Here is a 23,266-nt window from a genome sequence, read left to right as displayed (position 1 = left end):
TTCAAGAATATAGTACACTACATGAAAAATGAGTTTCATTGGTCTATTTTGTATTACAAGCCTTGATATAAAGATCAGTGGATGGATTCTAAAAGGGACCAAAACAATTTTGTCTAGGTCTGAAACTTTGGATAATTTAGCTTCACTGAATGAAAATCTTATCCAGAAGAAATGACTGTACAATAATGAGTCTTCCAAAAATATTTATCCCATATGATTAAGTTTAGATATGTATTAGGCAGTAGAGATTTCACCGCCATCTTCTTTAACAGGCACCGTTAATGTCCCTTAATATTATCCCTATGTCTTTAAGGAGGATACCTTTGACATCATTTTATGAAAGTTCTGGAACCTTCAGGGTCACATGACTAAGTCGGAAGCCATTTTACAACCTCAAGGAGTAGACCATGGAGCACCCTGAGGGACTGCCTCCGGATCCGTTAGAAAATGATTCCACACCGAGAGTTTCAACATCAGAAGTAACGAGCTCGCAAGATCCCCAAATTTCTGTCGACAACGGGGCGGAAACCGTCGGCGTCCAGGGCGCCGAAAATGCCAGGTACCAAGTCACCCAAACTGCTGCCGACCATGTCATCCAAGCGGATGCCGACAGCAGCACCCAGGCTGGTGCCACAGCTCCTCCGGAAAACTTACCAGAAGGGAAAGGTAGGGGCTTTATTTATTTATTTATTTATTTATTTATTTATTTATTTATTTATTTACTTACTTACTTACTTACTTACTTACTTACTTATTTATCCTCACAGGTTAAGGATATTTGGGGGGAGAAAACTGCTAAAAGTTTATTTGAACTGAGACTCCCTTTAGGAGAAATAAGCCGTGTCACTGGTGTCCCTGTCTGAAAGATGTACAGTGGTGACTCTCTTGAGGAGAAGAGAGTGGCTAATTAGGTGAGAGTAGTTTGGGCGCGGATTCCAGTTATTTAATGGCTTTGCGCGGTGGCGTATTTGTCACCAGGCGAGGTCGTCTCGCCAAGGAACAAATCGGTCCAACCTAACGGCTTCGAGGAGCAAGCCAATGTACCCGCCCCTTTTACAAATACCACTGTGTACCGCTAAGACTCCCGCGGCCGCCCCGAAGGTCGCCTCCCTGTAAAAGGAGTTTGTTTGGAAGCTTTGCTCAGCAAGGCCCCCGCCGCGCTCAGCGCCTTTCAAGCCCCCCCGCCCTGGCACGCGGTGAACTGGCCGCCTCCACGAGGCCACCCGCGGGTCCAGTCGGGCCGCGGCCCAGGAGGCGTGGCTAGGCGGGGAGGGGCGGCGCGCGCGGCTCCTACCTGTCGCCACGCCGTCGGTCCGCAGCCCGCCTCCACGCCCGCTGCCCGTGAGCCCACTCACGCCCTCGCCGGAACCCGCCCCCACCCCCAACCCAGAGAAGAGAGGCGGGTCCCCCCCCCGCCCCCCTCCCCGCGCGCAGCCTTTCCGGTCCTGGCGCGAGTCAGCGGAGCTGCGGGTGAGTCGGGGCCGGCAGAGGGTTCCCCAGCCGGGTCAGCGCCCAGCTCCCGCGCGCCGCACTTCCCTCCCCAGCCCGCCTGGACGGCGAGGCGCGAAGGCTCGGGACCCTGGGCCCCGCGGGAGGTTTTCCAGGGAAATTGGATCGGGGCCTAGGAGCTGGACTCTTCCTTGGAAGCTGAGTGCCCCTGGGATAAGGATGGGGTGGTCATTGCCTCCAAATTGCAGCCAGCGGCTATGAACTTGAGAAAATACCAATTTACGCTTGTGCTGACTTGTGCTGCCTGGAGCATGCTGTTAGGCACCCTCCAGCTAGCTGTAATTCTAATTCCAATTCTGATTTCGCTGAAACGAGATGGAGCTGGGGATGAATGGTGGAGAGCGGTCCTGTTAGTTTACTTATCGAAGAGTGCTTGTCTGAAAAAAAAAAAAAATGGATGCCTTTTCTTAAAAGATATACGATACACCGGGTTCATTGGGTAAATGAAAGTAAAAGGTAACAAATTTTACAAATAATTAAAACTCCTTTCACCTAGGGTCGTCCACCTTCTCTGAAATAGTTTGGATTCTTACATTCTTTCTCTAAGAGAGGAGTTGCCAGAAAGGCATTGAAATGAACAAAATGCCCTAGTCTTAGTTCTGCTGAAAACTCTAAAAGTTACTTCTGACCTGATAAAATCTTGCTTAGCAGCTAGTTCTTCAAATAATCTGTATTTCTGCCCCCAACCTTGTATTCGCTACTTTTCGTTCTGTTAGGCAGTGTGCCCAGCCCCAAGATTTTTATTTAATTTATTTTAATTAATTTTTTCCTTATGTTCACAGTTTCTTTCTCTCTCTCTCTCTCTCTCTCTCTCTGTGTGTGTGTGTGTATATATATATATATATAACTATATAAGCAGGAAGAGAAGAATTGACTATCACAAATAATCAATCTTTCTCTCATCCTGGGTGTCTCCTTTTCCACGGCTGACCTCTCTTTTGCTTTCAGTGCCTTTCTGGTAGTTTCCGAAGTCATACTAAAGGACTGGTGAATGATTTCACCATAATAGGATCTCAGACTCACTTGCATGTGTTTTTAAAAATGGTTCCAATGCTTTAAAGTGAGATTCATATGGTTTACTGTGTATTGGGAGTATTGGGAGCTGTGCTTAACTGGAGATTTTAATCTAATTTAAGGTATAATATTTTATAACTTGGTGTATAGCATAATGTCCTTAGAGCATAGGAAGACCTTATCAGGTTTCATATATGTATATTGCTTTCTTTCCACCTTTTGAGAAAAAATTTCCTCAGAAGTGTGAGCCCAACATGTAAGTCACTTACAGATATATCCCAAATAGATGGAAAGTAAAATTAAAAATTAAGATGAACGTTGATGAGATTATTCACTTTACAGAAGTTTTTTTTTTTTTTTTTTTTTTTAATAAAGCGATCCATCTTAAGATTCCTTTAAATAACTTTTAGGGGCATTTCAAGTAAGTGGTGGTTATGAGGATTAAATGAAATAATAGACCTAATGCACTCAGTGAAGTGCCTGGCATATAGAATGTACACAGTAAATGATAGTAATGAATTGATTAATTGGGTTTTCTGATCTTTCATATGACCCCTTCAAGAAAGTGTCTATTCCGTGAACTTAAGTGTACTCATATAGATGGCCTAGCCATAAGAACTGGACTCCTAACTTTTCTCCAAGATAGCCCAGAGCCGTTGATGCTGACTTTAGAGTTGTAAAAGCTACCTGCTCTCCCATGGGCTTAATTCCTACCAATCCATTAAGGTGAATGAAATATTAAAAATTATGCTCTTTCCTTCAAATCATCATAGAACATTTCTGCCCGTGGTTTTGGTTGATTTTGGCCTTTGGTTGGCACTCTTCCCTCAGAGGCATGTAGTTTGCTTCGGTAGCCACCACTGAGTTGATGAATTGTGGTCCTTTACCTAAGAGTCTAAGAATATCATTAAGAAGACTAAATCATGTTTCATAACAACTATTACTTCATTTGTTATCATGTAATTTGGACTATCCTTGGAAAGTCTGCATATATTAGAGGGGAGATAAGGTGACTTTTAGAAATAATCACATTATGTCAAATAAGATACTTCAGAGCTGTGCACACATCATTCCAGTGAGGGTTATGGGCAAGATCTTGTATAATGTAACCAGTGCTACCAGAAGTGGTCAGCAGAGGGAGCAAGATGAGTTTTTGGTCACTTTCTGTCGATTTTGTTTTTGCTTTCATGAACTCAAAAACAAGAGATGAGTGAAAGCCAGGATGAACCTCCTCATGAACTTGAGAACCAGTTTATATTGCGTCTGCCTCCGGTAAGAAACCCTTGTATCTCAGACCAAATATCTTCAGTGCATATGTATTAGCTCTGCTTGGATTCTGTGGTATTTCTATTTAAGGTATGCTATAAAAACTAAGGACATTTGTTTCCCAGGAATCACATTCTATTCAACAGTCCTATCCTAGTGTGTACTCTTTTAGCAGAATTTCTTTCATCCTGTACATGCTGCCTATCATGTGGGCTGATTTCCTGGCAAACGGCTGTGACAGTGAGGGATTCAGTCACTTACCAGAGGTGCTAACAGCCTGTTCACTGGACAGCCAAGATAAGACTCTTTTAAAATCCTGTCACCTCCAAAGGGGCAGTGAGAAGGACCATCACTATTTCCTCAAATTTATCACCATGCCAGGCTGTTGAAGCTCATCTTAACATTGTGTTAGGATCTATTCTCCCTTTGATACCTGGATTCAAGTCGTATTTAGTCTAAGAAAGCTATATTAAAGACGGGTTTCAGAAAGATATTTTCCCAATTAGGGCTACTTAATATACCCAGTAAACTGCAGCTAAGCCTTTCCTTAGCAACTACAACTGAAGGGCAGCCATGAGAGGCAGGAATGTAGAGCTAGAAGAAGGCATTAACTGTAGCTACTAAGAAACAACACTGAGACTAGAGTCAGCCTCATCCTAACTTGTCTTACACAGTGCACGGTATGCCATGGTGCATGGCATTGTTCTTAACATTTGGCAGGTTTAAGGCTTTATTTAAGGGAGGACTGTCTGTGACATATCTCTTCTATTAGTTGCCAAGTAGACAATTCATCCTTCTGATTTTTCAACCTCCCTTCTTTTTAGGAACATGCATCTACTGTCAGGAAGATACTACATTCTAGAAGTGTTGCCATGAAGGATAAACTCAAAATTGACTTATCTTGTAAGTAGTGACTGTCCATTTACCATACATGGAACAGTAATTTATTCTGGGATTGCTATGTGCCAGACACTATACTAGATACTAAGGATATGACAAAGAACAGAATATGGTCTCTGCCTCGATAGACTCTAAGAAGTCTTAAGAAGCTTTAAGTCACTTTCATAGCTTCTTATTGAGGAAAGGAAGTAGAAATTATGTAATTTGAGGTAATTATTATAGTGTGTATAAGGAAAAACATGGGGGCCAACTGTGCCATTTGTCTACTGCTGTTTGGCTTTGTGATTTCTAACTGTCCAGGGGAATGACAAATGAATGCTGTTCTTTCCTTGTTTATAAAAGTGACATATCTTTCTCTCTTTTAAATAATATTTATTAGGTGTTTGTTTTAAGTACAGAGAAGTATATAAAGAAGAAAATTTAAAATGGTCTATAATACCATCACTCAGGTAGCCCTTATTAACATTTTTAAAAAGGTAATACAAGTTCATGGTTAGAAAATTCAAATAAAACAGAAGAGTTCAAAAAGAAGAGTGAACCTCTCCTTTGCAGTGCTCTAATGTTAATGCCAAAGATAACTAATAATAATTGTTTCTCCTTGTGTTTCCTTACAGACAAAATTTTTATGCACAATACCAACATTTAAATCATCTATATCTTTAAAGTTACTTTAAAGAATTAAAGACACAAAAAGAATCATGTCCAACATCATTCTGCATTTTTTCTTTTTCACTTACTATTAGAAGATTTCACTTGAATCTTCTTGTGTTAAAGGACATTCATGTTTGAGACATCTGGGCAGGAGTCAGGGTTGTCAGTATATGAATATATATATATATATATATATATATACTCCTACCGTATATGGATATTGTGTAGACTAATATCTTTGTGAAGGTAACTAGAGATTGTAACTTCAGATTTACTAGCACCATTCTGGGATCAACCCTTCCTTCACTCAACCCTTCACTCGACATACCCATGTGCAATGATGTAAGTGAGTGCTTCTGATGGTGTCAAAATGAATGGGTTTGAATGGAGTTTGCCCTTCAGGAGGAGAATGAAGCACTTACCACTTCATCTGCATTTAGTTCACAGTGATTACGAAGAAACTTAGCTACTTTTGATCAAGTAGCATAAACATAGACCCTGCCTTCTTTTCTCTGGGAAGTTACTAATTACATACACAATTCTAGCATTATGAGAAATAGTAGGGTTCGCTGAAAGACTAGTCTGCCCCACGTAAGTCTTCATTACTCAAGCTCTAGGAAGCTTAAGAATGCATTGGGAAGAAGTCAACTTTGATTTTTCCTACCTCTCTTCAGCTGATGGACGTCATGCAGTTGTTCAGGTAGACGATGTCTCACTAGCTGCAAAGGTGGTTGATTTGCCATGCGTTATTGGAAGCCTGAAAAGTCTTGATAAAAAAACTTTTTATAAAACAGCAGATATTTCTCAGGTATGGACGAGTTTTCTTAATCTACTAGCTCTTACATCGTTCAAGGAATCCCTTTCTCCCTACTTTTCTCTTTCTTTCAGTGCTCCTTCCCACTTGGTGAACGGCTGCTTATCATTTCTAATTCCAGCTCAATTGCACAGGAATACAATGTCGTGTTCTGGTTTGGTGTTTGAGCCATAACTTTTGACTACTTAATTTTATCCAAATAGCTTTTAGATAATAAAGGTTTATGTTTGCCATTTATAATGATTTTCATCTGAAAAAATGAGGATCTGGGATCTTTTGAACTTTTTGCTAAAGCAAGATGCTATGAACTCTGGAGATTATATTTGTTCTTTTCATCATCTTGTTGTTGATTTCTTGTCTGTCTTCTAAATCAAAATGCTAAGATGTATTTGTTTTGAACATATTTCCTCTGCAGTGGTAAGCATTTGAGCTAAAACAAACAAACAAATAAAAAGAAAACCCAGAATCCATATACAATGCTGCCGAGACAGACAGAGAGAATGAATATATATGTATATTAATACTTGGTTTTCTGGAAATGCCAAGTAACATTCTCCTTACTTCTGTGCTCCAGGATTTCTGGTAGTAAAAATGATCACAATTCATTACTAACCCAAGATTTGTGGCTGTAATCAACTTCTTTATCTTTGTTAAATGTAGATGCTTATGTGCACTGCTGATGGTGATCTCCACTCTTCTCCGGAAGAACCAGTTACCTCTACTGATCTTAAAGTAATCAGGAAAAATGAAAAAAAGAGACAGAAACAATACGTCTGGAAGCATGGCAGTAAGTCACCAGCCCCTTGCTCATTCTGGCTGACTACATTTATCTGCTGAATCCTAATTACTCATGAGCCAGGGACCTGTTACCACACTTAGGTGTTTGGTTCGTTAGGCATCCAGACACTCTTAAAGGAACAGGTCATGTCATGAGCTAGTGGCTTATAGCGTGACCTTTCTCTTTATCAAATTCAGATAGATGTGTGACTACCAACAGTCATATATACATTTCACCATGTTGAATTTATTTTAGTTACTCCACCACTTAAGAATGTCAGAAAGAAAAGGTTCCGCAAAACAACAAAAAAGGTTAGTTGCATGCTACTTCTGTGTCTACTGGGTGGATTGGAAGAGGATTATGAGTGGGGAGGAAAGGGAGACAGTCAGTTGGGGATTAATTTGTTCATTCCTTTATATGTTCAGTATGTTATTGTGAGCTAAATGCCAGGCACTGTGTGGTAGCAGTTGGGATTCTATAGTGAACAAAAACCAGACCTGATCATTTAGGGATCTGGATGTGTCATGAATTTGAAACTTCTGCTAATGCTTTCAGTTTTCAATTGCAAGACCTAGTTTTACGGTGAACCCATCTAGAACCTGAGAATTGAGAACTGTGGTTATATTCCTAACCTTACCTCAGACTTGTAGAACCTTGGGCAAGCTACAGGATTACTGTGGCTTGGCTTCTTCTTTTTTAAATTAACTTTTGATTTTGAAATAATTGTAGGTTCACATGCAGTTGTAAGAAATAAAAGAGAGATACCATGTACCCTTTATCCAGTTTTCATCATTGTGACTTTTTGCAAAACTATGGTACATTATCACAAATAGGAAATTGATATTATACAATTCACCAATCTTATTAAAATTTCTCCAGTTTTACTTGTACTTGTGTTTGTGTGTGTGTGTGTATGTTTAGTTTTGTGCAGTTTTATCCCATATGTATGTTCGTGTATCTGCCTACACAATCAAAATACTGTGCAGTTCTGTTACCACAAGGATCCCTCATCTCACCCATTTTTTAAAGATTTATTTATTTATTTTAGAGAGAGAGAATGAACGGGGGAAGGGGCAGAGGGAGAGAATCTTCAAGCAGACCCACCGCTGAGTGTGGAGCCCAATGCGGGGCTTGATCTCAAGACCCTGAGATCATGACCCGAGCTGAAACCAAGAGTCAGACGCTCAACCGACTGAGCGACCCAGGCGCCGCATTGCCCTTTCATAGTCACACTCATCTCCCTCCTACCCCACTCCCACAGTCTGTAACCCCTGGCAATCACTGTTGTGTTCTCCATCTCTGTAATGTCATCTTCAGAATGTCATATAGATGGAGTCATACAATGTGTAACATTTAATACTGGCTCCCCCCCCCCCAACTAAACATAATTCCCTTAAGATCCATGCAAGTTGTTGCATGGATCAGTAGTTCGTTCCTGTCAATGCTGAGTAGTATTCCATCGTACGGATGTACCACAGCTTGTTGAACTGTTCACCCATTGGAGGACATTTGAGTTGTTTGCAGTTTTTTACTATTATAAATAAAGTTGCAAGCAGGTTTTTGTGTGAACATAAATATTTGTATCTTTGGGATAAATGCCCAGGAGTGCAATTGCTGGGTCCTCTGGTACTTGAATGTTTAGTTTTATTTTGTTTTCAGAAGGGGGAGGGGCAGAAGGAGAGGGTGAGTGAGAATCTTTTTTTTTTTAAGATTTATTAGAGAGAGCACGGGCGGGGGGAGGGGGGAGGAGCAGAGGGAGAGGGAGAGATGCAAGCAGGCTCCTCACTAAGTGTGGAGCCTGATGCTGGGCTCCATCCCCCGACCCATGAGATCACAACCTGAGCCGAAACCAAGAGTCGGATGCTCAGCTGACTGCGCCACCCAGGCACCCTGAGAGAGAGAATCTTAAGCAGGTTCCGTGCCCGGTGCAGAGCCCGACCGTGGGCCTTGATCTCACAACCCTGAGATCCTGATCTGAGCCGAAATCAAGAGTCAGACGCTTAACCGACTGAGCCACCCAGGTGCCCCTTGAATGCTGAGTTTTATAAGAAACTACCATACTGTTTCCAAAGTGGCTTTAACATTGTACATTCCCACCAGCAGTGTAGGTGTGATCCAGCTACTCTACATTCTCATCAGAATTAGGTGTCTGTCACTATTTTTTTATTTTAGCCATTCTGATAGATGTAGTGATCTAATTGTGGTATTAATTTGTATTTCCCTGATAGTTAATGGTGTCAAATATCTTCTCATATGTTTTTTTGCCATCCATATAGTTCACTTTAGTGAAATGTCTGTTCATGCCTTTTGCCCATTTTCTAAATGGATTTGTTATTATTGAGTTTTAAGAGTTCTTTTAATATTCCAAATACTAGTCTTGTCTGTAGAAATTTGTAGATATTTGCAAATATTTTCTCCTAGTCTATAGTTTGTCTTTTCATCTTCTCCACAGGGTCTTTCAAAGAGCAAAAGTTTTTTGTTTGGTTAAGTCCAAAGTATTGATTTTTCCTTTTAAGGATCTTCCCTTTGCGTCAGGTTTAAGAACTCTTTGCCTAGCCCAGATCCTGAAGATTTTCTATTTCTTTTTTTCTAAAGTTTAACATTTTACATTTAAGCCTGCAATCCATTTTTGAGCTAATTTTTGAAGGTTTTTTAAATTTATTTGAGAGAGATAGAGAGATTGAGAGAATGAGTGAGGGGAGGGGCAGAGGGAGAAGCAGACTCCCCACTGAGCAGGACCCTGGGATCATGACCTGAGCTGAAGGCAGATGCTTAACCGACTGAGCCACCCAGACACCCCTAGTTCAAGGTTCATTTTTTTCCTTGCATTTTGCATGTCTAGTTCCTCCCACACCATTTGTTAAAAAGACTATCCTTCCGCCATTGTATTGCTTTTGCACCTTGTCAAAAATCACTTGAGCATATTTGTGCATGTCTGTTTCTGGGTTCCCTATTCTGTTCCATTGATCTATATGTTGATCCTTCTTCTGATATCACAGTGGAGCTATATAAGTCTTGAAATCAGCAAGACTGTTCTTTATTTTTCTTTGTCAAGATTGTTGTAGCCATTCTAGAGCCTTTACCTTTCCACATAAATTTTAGAGTATGTTTGAAGTTTAGAAAAAGTTTTCTATGTCTATAGAAAACCTTGTTGGAATTTTGGTAGGAATTGCATTAAACCTATATAGAGATCAATTTGGGGAGAATTGACAGCTTTATTGCGTTGATTCTCTCACTCTATGAACACAGTTGCCTTGGCTTTTCTACTGTCAGTCAACAGCATGTACTGAGTGCTTACTAAATATAAAACTAAGTTAAGAATAATTTTACAATTCTTTAAGCTTTAGTGAAGGAGAACAATCGTAATATAACTTCATTGTTTGTGTTTTATTTCGTAGCTCACTGATTTCAAACAAATTGAAGAAATCAGCTTTCCGGAGGTAGAGCAATCATAATATAACTTTATTGTTGACCCTTGGTGGGTTTTATTTCATTGCTTATTACTTTCAAGCAAATCAAAGAAACCATAAAGGTTACTTTTAAGCCTGCCTTCTTTTTTTTTTTTTTTTTTTTTTTTTTTAAAGATTTTATTTATTTATTTGACAGAGAGAGATAGCGAGAGCAGGAACACAAGCAGGGGGAGTGGGAGAGGGAGAAGCAGGCTTCCTGCCGAGCAGGGAGCCCGATGTAGGGCTCGATCCCAGGACCCTGGGATCATGACCTGAGCCGAAGGCAGACGCTTAACGACTGAGCCACCCAGGCGCCCTAAGCCTGCCTTCTTATCTCTAACTGCTGCTGTCATGCACAGACACTGAATTTGATTCACTTAAAAATGGATTCATTGTTTAATGTGTGATAACTCCTAGAGGAAAAGATACAATTTGGCTAGTGACTCTATATTCTAATCTGCTTTTTTTTTTCTCTGGTACTTATTTTAAAAGCCATTTCTTGGAAGCCAGGGTTCACTTTTACCAGCAGTTTTTTGCAATTGCTTATTCCCCCTCAAAGTTCTAATTTCTATTTGTGTCATGACAAATTGGTTGCTGTGGAGATAATTGTCTAAAATTGGATTTAAGGGAGAACATGTAGCTAAGACCCAGTTTTTATAGGAAAATCTTTAATAATAAAGATGTGGAGAAGTGAACCTTGGGAATTTGGATCTTTAGACCAAATTACTGTTAAATAACAAATAAGGAATTGTAGTTCTTTGCCAACATGGGCCAGGGCAAATAATTAATAACCGAGACCCAAGGGTTGTGCCTCTGAGAGAGGTCTTTAACACAGAGTTGCAGATTGAAAAGATTAAATGTCTCAAGTAATTTGTTTGAATGGGGAAAAAAATAAGCTTATCGTACAAAAACCTAGACCCTGGTCAAAGATTTCTTCGTAAATAGCATTATTTAAAGTTGAAATTTGGTTGTATGCATGTTGAAGAGGCCTAATTATTTGAATTCATTTGTACGTAGGTAAAGGACATTCCTGCAAAACACGGGGTGTTAAATGACCTTACTGTTATTCCCCCTTCCCCCACTTTGGTTCAGTACATCGAGTCTCCCGATGTGGAAAAGGAAGTGAAAAGACTTCTGTGTTCAGATGCTGAAGCTGTCAGTGCTCGTATCCTTTTATACTAAATATTTTCCATGTAGTCTCTTCCACCCCACGTGCACTTGCTGACCAAGCCCTCACTTCTGGTATTTGTGTGTGAATTGTGATGTGTGGAACTTAAGATTTTTTGGAGATGTTATTTCCTAGCTAGGAACAGTAAATTCACATGATAGAAATGTATTTACTTGTGTAACTCAGTATAAGGTACTTCTTCATACTAGGAATTCAGATACAAATGGCCTGAAGTTGGACTAAATTAAATAGCATTTTCAGCCAGAGAGCTTCTTCCCTTTCAACTGGGCCTTCTCCTTTCTTTCTGCTTGTTCCTTAACTGACCCACCTTTCAGGATGGGAAGTAATTGCTGAAGATGAAACCAAGGAAATAGAGAGTCAAGGCTCTATCCCAGGCTTTGCAATATCCTCAGGAATGAGTGACTATACACAGGATCGTGTCTCATCAGGTATGTCTATAAAAGCGAAACAAGAGCTTCAGAAAGCGCAGGTGTTGACTGTGTGAAAGGCCAGTCTCCATAGACTCACAGGCCAATCACAGAAAAAGGAGGCCTTTGCCCTTCTTTCCTCTTATTGGTCCCTCAGTGCTTCAGGGGTTTTAGATTGGTGTTCTAATCTCCCACCCATCCCTGGTATCCTAAATTCCTAGAGGCCCTTTGATACTCTAAATGTCTTGATCATTGAATATATGAATGAATGTTAGTGTTTTGCATTTCCTGTCATTGTTCTAGGAAGGGAATAATCTTCCGTCAAGAAAATTATTTATAAAATTCATCGGTTGAGTGAATTTGAGGGGAGGGAGTATAACTACAGCTAGAGTGGGAGTCATTTGAAGATTCATAGAGTTTTAACTTCCTCTTCCTTAAAACCAATAGATTATGGTATGCTTCGGGAGGTGTTCAGTGATTCTAGCAGTAACAGTGATGATGATGATGAGGATGATGATGATGAGGAGGATGATGATGAGGATGATGACGAGGATGATGATGAGGATGAGGAGGATGAGGATGAAGAGGATGACTATGATGATGAGTACGAAGTTGAGGAAGAGGAGGAAGATTATTATGAAGAGGATCTGGAAAGGGAGCTACAAGCCAAGTTATTTGCATCTGGCCAGTATGAGGCAAAGGAAGGAGCCAGTTCAATAGGTAAGTTACAGAGGAAAAACCAAAGGGATGGGACAGAGTGGGTGGCAGTGCTGAAGATGGCCTCTAAACACGTGTCAGATGCAAGGCTAAGTTTGAGAAGTTATTGCTGAAATGTGTAGTGGAGTTTTAGTTGATTTTGATCTCGGTCCACTAGTTTAGGCTATGTTTAGATAAAATTTCTGTCTATCTCTGTTAGTCATGGATATTCAGAAGCAGATTCATTACATGGAGAAAAAGCTCCAAGTGATTCGATGCAAAGCACAAAGACAGAGGCATCTCATAATGAAAGTGGAAAACCTGATGCTCAAGGTAAATTCCTGTTGGCTGGGATAAAGATATCTTGAAATCTTACTTTCAAAATCCCATCTTTGTGTTTCTACTCATGTTATCTCTGTGCAGCATTCTTAATTCATTTGCACACCTAAAACAACCTCTTAGAAACCCCTAATAAAACAGCCCTATTCCTTTTACCTGAGTAATTTTGATCATCTCGCATAAGCAATTTTGGGAAGAGACCAGGAGACCTGAGATAATAATTACCGATACTGAGCATTTGTTAATGTGAAAGGCACATAAAGAGCTAACCATTTTCCACGTATCATCTCATTTCATCCTTGCATTCCTGAAACACAGGTACTGTCACTAGTCCTATTTGATAGATAAGGAAATGGAAATTCAAAGAGGTTAAGTAACTTGCCAAGGACCACAGTAAGTGGTAAGACATAGATTGAATCCTGTTGTTTGTACCAAAATGTATTCATTGCAGTGAAAGAAAATTAACTAAATTCATTTTTAAATGTTATGATGCATGCCTTAACAAGAATAATTATCTTGCTTTATTTTTGTTAACACATATTTCAACCAAAGGAAAATGTATGTTTAGGCCATGTTTGCATCCTTTTTTATAGTGAGGGAAATTCTGAAGAATCTGGAAAATTCCTTGCCAGATTTCATTTTCTGGAGAGCTGTAGTCATCAAAATGGAGCAACGTGACACAGAACTATACCTCTTTAGAGTGTTGTCCTTTAGAATAACCAAGTAAGATGATAGATGTGGACACACTTTGGAAGATACAGCTGTATGGTATTATTAGGATGTTGCATGAAGTACTAGTTGGGAATAGTATTCTTCTGCCCTAGTGCAGGGAAATGAATGAGTCAGCATCACATTCCAAGCCAGCTTTTTAAATAGTTCACCACAGTCAAAGGATTTGTGCTAAAACTAAAGAAAGGTACCGTGAAGGCACTCCAACCATTTATTTTAGGGCAAGAAAAAAAATGCTGTGTGTAGGGTTATAAAATCCAATCAGATGGTTCTGTAGTTAGGGGGGTACAAGTTCTTAGACTCTAAATCCTTTAAAAAGAGTGCTCTTGTGTTACAACTGACCATTTTCTTATCAAATTATTTGCTGAACTCTTTGTCTCGCATGGTTCTCTTTTCCCTTGAGACTCAGCATTCATCATTTATACAATTTGTTTTCCAGAATCATTTAAAGTCTGTCCTGGAGCAGCTGAAGTTACAGGAAATACAAAAAAATGAGCAGGTGAGAAGTGTGTTTTCAAATCACCCGGGAAACATTTGATACAAAGACTTCCCCACCCCCACCCCCAGGGTCATTTCTGGCCGCTCCTGTCGCAGGAGTAGTAATGGCCATATCTTCTAAATGAAGGGTAGCAGGTTGGAACAAGGTGTTTGTGAAAATTCACTCATTCAACAGATATCGAATGTCTATTAAGTGAAAAGCACAAGATGTACAGACAGCGTTGAATAAGACAGAGCACTTGTCCTCATGGAGCTAACTGTCTAGCACAGAAGACTGGCAGTGAACAAATTAACAGACAGATCTAAACGTGCAAATCATGAAGAAGTGCTGTGAAGGAGGAAAAAAAAAAATCCGTGGTTCTATTTGAGTAAAAAGAGTCGTGCATTAAATTGAATTAAATTAAAATGATCGGCCTTTCTGAGGAAGTGATATTTCAGCTTTGACCTACAGGATGAGTCCAGGTAAAGAGGGAATGGAGAGCCTCTTGGGTGAAGCATATGCCAGGTCCCATACTGGGGAAGAACCTGGCCTCTTGGAGGACCTCTGGAGTATTTAAAGCAAGGAAGAGAGTGACTTAACATGAGGTTGCCGAAGTAGGCAGAGGCCATAGCGTATGGTCCCTTGCAGGCCACGGTGAGGAGGATGGGTTCTCATGTGAAGTGTGGTGGGAAACCCATGAAGAGTTTTAAGCGGGAGAGTCACGTTTACACTTGATCCTAGCCAAAAGGCCGAGAAGCGATAGGAGGGTCACATTTAATTTAAGCTTTTTAAAGAACACCCTGATTATTATCAGGAGAATGGGTTATAGGGGGGAGGACTAGAAGCAGGGAGGCCACTTAGGAGGCTGTGTGGTGGTCTCTCATAAGAGGTGGTGACAACTTGAACTAAAGTGGTGGTGGTGGATTTGGAGAGAATATAATATTTTTTAACTGCAATAAAAAGGTTTCTATGACAGCTTTGTTGAGATATAACGCACATACCACACATTTGAACTGTACAGTTCAGTGGCTTTTAGTGTATTCACAGAATCATGCAGCCATCACCCCAATCAATTTTAGAACATTTTCATCACCCCAGAAAGAAACCTGTACTCACTAGCAGCCACTCCCCATTTCTTCCGGATTCCTCCCACCTGCCGGACCTAGGCAACCACAAATGTACTTTCTACTCATCTACTGTCCCTAGTCTGCTTATTTTATCTAAAGGGAAACACATACTATGTGGTCTTTTGTATCTGGTTCTTTCTCTTGGCGTAATGTTTTCAAATTTAATCCACGTTGTGGCATGTATCAGTAGTTTATTCCATTTTGTGGGTGAATAATATTCTAGTATTCCATGGTGTGTGTGTGTGTGTGTGTGTGCATACCATACCACACATACCATGTTTTGTTTATCCATTCATCCATTGATGGACAGTTGGGTGGTGTCCCCTTTTTAGCTATCATGAATAATGCTGCCACAAACATTCATATATGAGAGAATGTATTTTAAAAATAGAATTGATGGGACTTGGGTCAATTAGTGGGTGTTGAAGGAAGTGTTAAGGATGCATGCCAGATTTCTAACTTGAACAACTCTATTATTTAAAGCCACAAGAGAATGAGCAGAGTGCAAAGAGAAGAGGGTAACTTGGGATAAGTGAGGGTCAAGTAGCTGTACAGAAAATGTATGCTGACTTCAGCCCTAGAAAATTGAGGGTAACAGTTTTAAAGGAACCGGAGGTCATATGCTGATGGGCTTAGCATGAGGCTCTGAAGGTAGAGACACCATCCCTCATCCCCATTCCACATGCCAACAAGGTGAGGGGAATTCTTCCATATATTCCCTTCCCCTCAGCAGATCACTTAACCAAGTACTGCTTATAAACAACCATGTGAACAATTAGTGCCAAATTGCTTTAGCACCCACCAAACGTCTTTGTTTTCATTCACATAAATAGTATTGGGGAAGTGCTATTTTCAACGCAGAAATGTAGCTGTAAACTTTATTCACCCACAGTCCTTTATGTTAGTTCATTTAGTCAGCATAGATGGATGCCTGCCTTAAGCTAGGTTCTGCAGGGAGGTACAAAATGCTTGCCACCCAGTCTCTGCCTCCATCTGGGGAGAGATCCATGAGAGGGACAGGAATTTAAAGGAATGAGGGCTGGGGCGCCTGGGTGGCTCAGTTGGTTAAGTGACTGCCTTCGGCTCGGGTCATGATCCTGGAGTCCCGGGATCGAGTCCCGCATCGGGCTCCCTGCTCGGCAGGGAGTCTGCTTCTCCCTCTGACCCTCATTCTCTCTCTCTCTCAAATAAATAAAATCTTAAAAAAAATAAAATAAAAAAATAAAGGAATGAGGGCTCGCTTCTGTCCATAGAGATTAGGGAAAGACTTCATAGAGAAATGGTGTTTGGCTGGAGCCTTCAAAGGTGGGTGGGGTTTTAAGAAGGATATAGGGAAAGGAGGGCGTTCTCTACAGAAAGCACAGTGGCTCAGAGGGGCAGGCTAGAGTTGAGACTTTTGGCATAGGGCATAATGAGCCATCAAAGCTTTTCTATCCGGGGAGTAACTCAGGAAGACTTCTCTGCCAGCAGTAGGTAGGAGAAATTAAGAGTGGGGAGAGACTAGAGGAAGATCCAAGTGACAGAAGGAATCAGAGCTTAACAATTGATTGGATTTACGGGGCAAAAAGGAGAACAAAGAGGAGTCCAAAGCCTGAGCACCTGGAAAATGGTATGGCACTAACAGAAGACACCAGAAAGGGGATTATTAGGGGGCGTTGTGGGGGGTTGGTGGAGAAGGTGATGAGCTAAATTGGAAGCACGGTGCATTGGAAGCACTTTTGAAAATGGGAGAGCAGAGGTTGGCTCATGCAGAGAAATGATCATTGAAGCTGTGGGGATAGATGAATTAGCCAGGGCGACTGTTTAGCAAGAAGTCTGAACCTGGGGGTGGTGAGAGAAAGAGCCCACAAAGGGGAAAGAACTGGAACAGTCAGTGGTTGTAATCATGTCAGCATTTGAGTGTAAAGAGCCTCCAAATTACCGTAGGGAGCAATTCTAGTAATTCGGTAGGTGATGTGCAGCATAGAATCATTTTATAATGTTCCGTTCCTTTCATTTCACAGAATGAAAATCTACACTTGGTATGGAGTAACCTAAATTGAGTAACACTCAGAAACAATCTTTGCCTCAAAGATAGTATACCTCTCTTAATGTTATTGGTCACTTTGCCATTTCAAGTAAAAAAAAAAAAAAAAATTTAAATCCTATGCCACGAAAGGTTCAGGACTTCTGACTTAGAACGACCGCAAACAACTAGAACATCATCAGGCTCCTGACTGGTCGGGTCTCTGGCTCAGTTTCTCAGTGTCTCATAACATGGCAAGAAGCAGCAGCTGAGACTAGTTTAAGAGTCAGCGTGTTCAGGGAGACAAAAGGCTATCCCAGCTGCTTTATTTTCTGACTCTTTGAATATGGCTACAGTGATCCCCCTGTACGCTCTTCCCAGAAGCCCAGAGTCTTAACAGCAAGCATATTTCATTTTTAAGCAGATTCAACTTTAAAGCTTCCTTTTATAAGTCTGGCGCAATAAAAACCGCACTCAGCATTGTACATGCATTCTCAACCACGTGCTGTGCTTTGGAACATTGCAAGACTAAGATAACCTTATAAATACCAAGTCACAGTAGTTTTTTTTGGTTCCTACAAGTAAATTCTAGATCAAGTAATGGAACTTAAGATTTCAGATGACTTTTTCACGTTTTCCCGCCTCTCCCTACAGCTCGTTTCCCTACGGGAACAACTGAAATATTTTTTGAAGTGAGAGAGCATTCAGCCTGGCCCACGAGCCTGGGATTCACTGTCTAGACCGCTGAAGACTGGATGAATTGTACGTGTTTCTGCCCCTTTTGTTGCCTTATGTTGAGTCATTTGTATTTGTTTATCTGAATCTGTTTGCTAGTCAAATTTGGAGTTTAGCAGGTTGCGTAGAAAGGGACAGAATATAAAAAAGTAGTAGACCTAAAAACCCAACTCAGTATGGAAATTTGCGTCTCTTTATCAATTTGAGAATTGCTTATATTGCTTCTGTTCTGTTGGTGCCATCAAATGATTCAGCCACGCTTGCCAAAGCAGATAGTCCCGCTTGAAGGCCACACAGCTGGTTTGCATATGTTTCCAGTTCCCTTCTCCTGTTAATTTTAAATATTTCCTAAGACAGAATGAATAATTTCTACCAAAGGCTAGGACCTGCCACAGTGAATTGAGTGCCTACCTCGCAGCAGTTAACGCTAGGTTTCGTCCTGTCTCTGTTAAGGTAATAGGAGCTGCTTTCCTGCTCAGGGATGATTTCTTGCTGCTGCTATCTTTGTTCTGTTGCATTTTTAGGATTGTGTCTGGTTATTACTTGCCAGCTAAGAGAATAGTTAGAGCAGAGATGAAATTCTGAGCTGTTATCCTTATTCTGAGCCTCTTCATCCTAACCCCTGCCAGAAAAGGTTAGGAAAAATCAGATGCCTATGAAGCCTCCCTTAAAAACCCTGGGTGGGTTTGTTTTCTGCTGTATTGTTAAAGTTTTCTGGTTTGTGTTCTTTAAGCAATAAATGAATTTCTCATTTTAAATGGATTGCTGTCACTTTATGAAACTGCTCCCATGAGGAGTGCACTCCTATCCAAAAGGAAACTGGAGAGACAGGCAATAAACTCTACCATTAGGAAATGACAGAAGATGGTGTCCGTACTGGGGCATCCTTCTAAAGAGCCCTTGGGATAACTCCTAATGAACCAAGCAAATCATCTCCTATCAACCATCTAACACTGGAATTTCGAGAAGGAGTATAGAGAAGTGATAAGAATGGCAGCTCCCGTATTCGCATCAAAGTACGTTGTAGTGGAAAGAACACAAGGTTGGAGTCCTGGCTCTGCCATTCACCTTGGGCAAGTCCCTCCACCCCTTAGAGCCTCTGTTATTTTCTCATCTGGAAATCAAGGGTGATAATGCTTATGACCAAGAGGCATCTGGGGGTTTTCTGGAGGTCGTTCAGCTAGACCCAGGTCTGGTCCCAATTGATGGAGTCAGTGCTGCTCTAGGAAATGTACTCCCAAGTTTTCTGTGCCACTTTTAGTGCTCCCGTTCCAAGTTGAAGTTAATAAGCCAGGGGCAGTGAAGAGCAGGTCAGTGTGTATGGGCAGGGCCCGCGGAGGAGGATGGAAGACAGAAGGAATGCTGGGGGCAAATGCAGGGAAGAAGTGGGACTAAGGGGGCTAGACATGTTAAGGGCAAATGAAATGAAGTTAAGATTAGGAGAGAAGTTAGAGGACAGCTTAAAAACCAAGATGATATAAAAACGTTTTTTTTTCAGGGGCGCCTGGGTGGCTCAGTCGGTTGTGCGTCTGACTCTTGGTTTCCGCTCAGGTCATGGTCTCAGGGTCATGGGATTGAGCCCCACGTCAGGCTCCATGCTGAGCGTGGAGCCTACTTGGGATTCTCTCTCTGCCCCTTTCCCTGTGCTCTCGCAGTCTCTCTCTCTCACTGTCGATTTTTTTTTTTTTTTTCAGAAACCCAGGCTTTAAAAGATGAGAAGGAGAGTGGGGGAAAGGAATTGAGTGTCAGAGGCAGAAGGTGTGGGGGAAGAAGCAAGGTTTGCAAAGAAGACAGGCCTTCCCAGATGAAGGAAGGCAGGGGACTGGAGCAGAAACAGATAGCCCCCTGGGGACATGGCTGGAGAGACTGAGGCTAGCGAGGTGGCACCTAGAGGTGAGAGAGGTAGAAGCGCCCTAGTTCAGCATCTTGTCCGATACTACAGCCCAAGAGCAGCCAGGACTGTGCTGCCGAGAGGCAGGATGGAAGGGAAGACAGCAGCCAAGGGGCACGGGCAAATCCACGCTTCGGCAGTGACCTTCCATTCCCTTTGCTGCCGCATCTCACTGTAACCCAGGGTAACTGCTTCACCACTGCCCTCCAGTCCCCCAAGGCTTACTGCCGCCCTGACTCCCCACCTTACCCCCCTCCCCGCCCCCACACACGTGATACCTCATGAGGTGTTCTTTTTCTACAGTCCCGTGATTCTGAATTTTGCATGGTACAGACCTGCGCTGGCCAATATGGTATCCACCAGCCACATGCAGGCTTCGAGGCCTTGGCGTTTGGCTAGCTCGAACTGAGACATGCAGTGAGTGTAAAATACACTCTGGGTTTCTGCAGGGGGGCTGCTCCGGGCTGGGGCCCTGCCGTCCTTGCACTATTAACACAGGCCACGTAGGCGAGGCTCCACTGCAGGCTGCCCCTGGCCTTGGCAGAATGCCCCGTGATCCTCCCGCAACACGGGAAGATAGGCCGTCTCATGAGAAGTCGCTGCAAGACCATTTCTCACTCACCTCCCTATCTCGAGGGAAGCTTCTGGGAGGCTGTTTCTCATCGGCCTCCCTCATTCGGGTGAGGCACAGAGCTTTTGGCCTGCCACACCACCCGCAAAGGGTGCAGGGTAAAGGCCATAAAACTGCTTAGCGGCAGTGTGGAATTGGCCACTCAGCAATAGGATGTCCCACCATTCATGTTGCGTGTCCTTGGGCCCCTTCTGTTGCGGCGTCATCCCGTGGGACGAGGAATGCAGGGAGGTGATACCATTGCTGATCTTGCTTTTGCTGTCTATATGAGTAATAAATTGTCGGGATATATGTGGGTTTCTTACTTTGTTTTGTTTTGGTTTTTTTCCAGCTGAATCTGTCAGCCTGCTTGGCAATTTCTAAGACTTAGTAAAAAAAAAAAAAAAAAAAAAAAAAGGATTACAGAGTATCTTAATAATTGTTTTATACCAATAACACGTGGAAATGATGTTTTGGATATACTGGGTTAAATGTTAAAATGAATTTCACCTGTTTATTTTTTTTTTCAATTTGGCTGCTAGAAAATTTGTGTACATGGCTCGCATTATATTTCTCTTGGGCAGTGCTTTTATAGATTGGTGAGAAAAAAAACTGGTGGTGGGGAAGAGGGACTCACAGGGTTTTATTTTGCCAGAAAATGGCATTTTAAAAAAACTATGTTCATAGTTTTATTCCCATAGTTACAGGGACATTTTAACACTCCAAATATATGTAAATACCCATAATGAAGGACAGACCTTTAAATTGAATAAATGTAACTCTATGGAAACTCACTGCATTGTCCTGATTTTTCTCATATTGCTTCAGGCTGGTGAAAAATCCCTCAGATTGTTGAGGATGGTATTTAAGTACTGTTGGTGTAGAGAGCTCCACCTAGGAGGGGATAACTGGCTAATTTGTGTGGGACCTTGAGAGGCAACCAATCCAGGTAACAATAGTGGATGGGGCTAGTGCAGGCGGGTTTCTTTTTTCTTTTCTTTTATCTTCTTTCCTTCCTTCCTTCCTTCCTTCCTTCCTTCCTTCCTTCCTTCCTTCCTTCCTTCCTTCCTTCCTTCCTTCCTTCTCTCTCTCTCTCTCTCTTGTCCAGCAGGTGTTGAACTCATCTGGTAGCCTATGTTTTTTAGTATTCCTGTGGCTTCTTGGCCCACGCTCTCTTCCCACACCCAAATAAGGGAAGGGTGTGGAATATCAAAGTATAACTGGAAGAACCAAAGTAAACAAGTACAAATTTATTATTTTCAAAGCAGAATTCCAGGGAAAGGGGAAAAGCACCACGGTGAGTGGCAATCAAAGTTAACCAGTTTGTTCCCAGCCCTGCCCCTTTGTCCCAAACTTTTCTAGACTTGTGTGCCACCCTTGCCACCTCCCTGTCCCCTAGATCCCTTCCCCAGCTTCCATTGCTTCCATTCCCGAGACCAGTTCTTGCAGCCAGCGAGCAGCAGAGCAGGCTCCACTCTGGCCTCAATACTGCCCTGGGGACAGCAAGGACATTCAGCAGGTCTCCCCCAAATGCAGCAGCTGTGGGAGGAGATGGAGGCAGGGAGCTGAGCCCTGGCCTTGAGCCTTTCCCTCTCCCGCAGCCGCAGCCGGTGGTGGTAAAAGAGTAAGGAGCTGAAGTATTCCTTTGTTCCCAGGGCAAGATTTCGGCAGGGAGGCCTAGAGATAGAGCTGCCCAGCTGAGCAGCTAAGCTGCCACGACCCTAGGGCAGGGCCCCCAGGCTCTCTCCCGGGACTGTTTATCTTAAGGCAGCTTACTTTTCTGGACTAGCTGTCACCCATGTCAAGGGAACTTTAGTGAGATTCTTGGCCTGAAACCGTGTCAGAGGCCATGAGCCGGCCACTGAGAATGCGTGCTTAAGGAATGTTCTGGCATGAAGCTGGACATGGATGGAGCCCAGATCCCAAACACACACCTCAGGCAGCATGGGTATTCCTTAAAATTAACCTGGAGGGGAAAACCTCTCCCAGCACAGGCCTCTGCCTGACCTCCGGGTTTCTCATTACTGTGGCCTGCCAGCCCAGTTCCTGGAGCCCAAGAAACTCAACAGCTTTCTCTACAGGGACATATTTCCAAAGTTTGGGCCTTGAAGGAAATGGGCGCTTGAGAGCCTTGATCTCAGCCTTGCCATCCTGGAGGGAAGGGCACGTGTCCTCCCGGGGAAGGGCCCCCCTCAGGGAACCGCACAGCAGACAGCTTGGTGTTCTGCAGCCAGTCAGCCTTTTCTGACAAGTTCCCAGTCAACATGACTCCACTCTGCCCTCATTCGGAGCAGAGGCCCCCTCGTAACGGCTTTCTTGGCCTCTGTCAGATTCCATCGAGAATCAGGCGCCTCTCGATTCTACCTATTCCCTGATACTATTTGACAACCACCCCGGCAAACACTCACATTCCTTCGCATGGATGCTGATCTCACAAATCAGAGGTTTTCTTTAGGCTGCCTCCCCGGAAACCCCCTTTACCACTCCTCCAGCACAGGGCCATAAATTAATGCAGCATCCCAAAAGATACCTCTAGGAGACACGATACAGGACAGATGCCTCACAACCTGCCACACATCTCAGTAAATCTCACCCTGATTTGGATTCACGGTGCCCAAGGATCCATTTACCTCACTGTGGGCAGACGGCCCACACATGTTGCAGCGACTGTCACTGGAC

General features: G+C 42.4%; 1 protein-coding gene across 1 annotated transcript; it reads left to right on the top strand.

Moving 5' to 3' along the window:
• Positions 1–127: 127 nt before the first annotated feature.
• On the top strand, positions 128–18,912 carry TAF7L (TATA-box binding protein associated factor 7 like). The gene is made up of 13 exons (XM_045902361.3): positions 128–666; positions 3,728–3,795; positions 4,614–4,692; positions 6,015–6,148; positions 6,815–6,941; positions 7,188–7,243; positions 10,331–10,372; positions 11,474–11,546; positions 11,885–11,998; positions 12,425–12,697; positions 12,894–13,006; positions 14,181–14,240; positions 18,006–18,912. The coding sequence occupies exons 1-13, from the start codon at positions 408–410 to the stop codon at positions 18,045–18,047; spliced, it is 1,440 nt and encodes a 479-aa protein (XP_045758317.3). The 5' UTR covers positions 128–407; the 3' UTR covers positions 18,048–18,912.
• Positions 18,913–23,266: the final 4,354 nt, after the last annotated feature.

Source organism: Mirounga angustirostris, unplaced genomic scaffold (genome assembly GCF_029215605.1).
Source record: "Mirounga angustirostris isolate CCGP_5_RB_7025 unplaced genomic scaffold, mMirAng1.0.hap1 SCAF_11, whole genome shotgun sequence".
Taxonomy (NCBI): domain Eukaryota; kingdom Metazoa; phylum Chordata; class Mammalia; order Carnivora; family Phocidae; genus Mirounga; species Mirounga angustirostris.
This window is presented reverse-complemented; position numbering and strand designations above follow the sequence as displayed.

What these genes read in the sequence shown, in the direction of transcription:
- TAF7L (XM_045902361.3), top strand. Translation starts at nt 408, where the DNA reads ATGGAGCACCCTGAGGGACTGCCTCCGGATCCGTTAGAAAATGATTCC. An exon ending in AAACTTACCAGAAGGGAAAG is followed by an intron (nt 667 to 3,727) that starts GTAGGGGCTTTA and finishes CTCAAAAACAAG; the next exon opens with AGATGAGTGAAAGCCAGGAT. An exon ending in GGAAGGAGCCAGTTCAATAG is followed by an intron (nt 12,698 to 12,893) that starts GTAAGTTACAGA and finishes TATCTCTGTTAG; the next exon opens with TCATGGATATTCAGAAGCAG.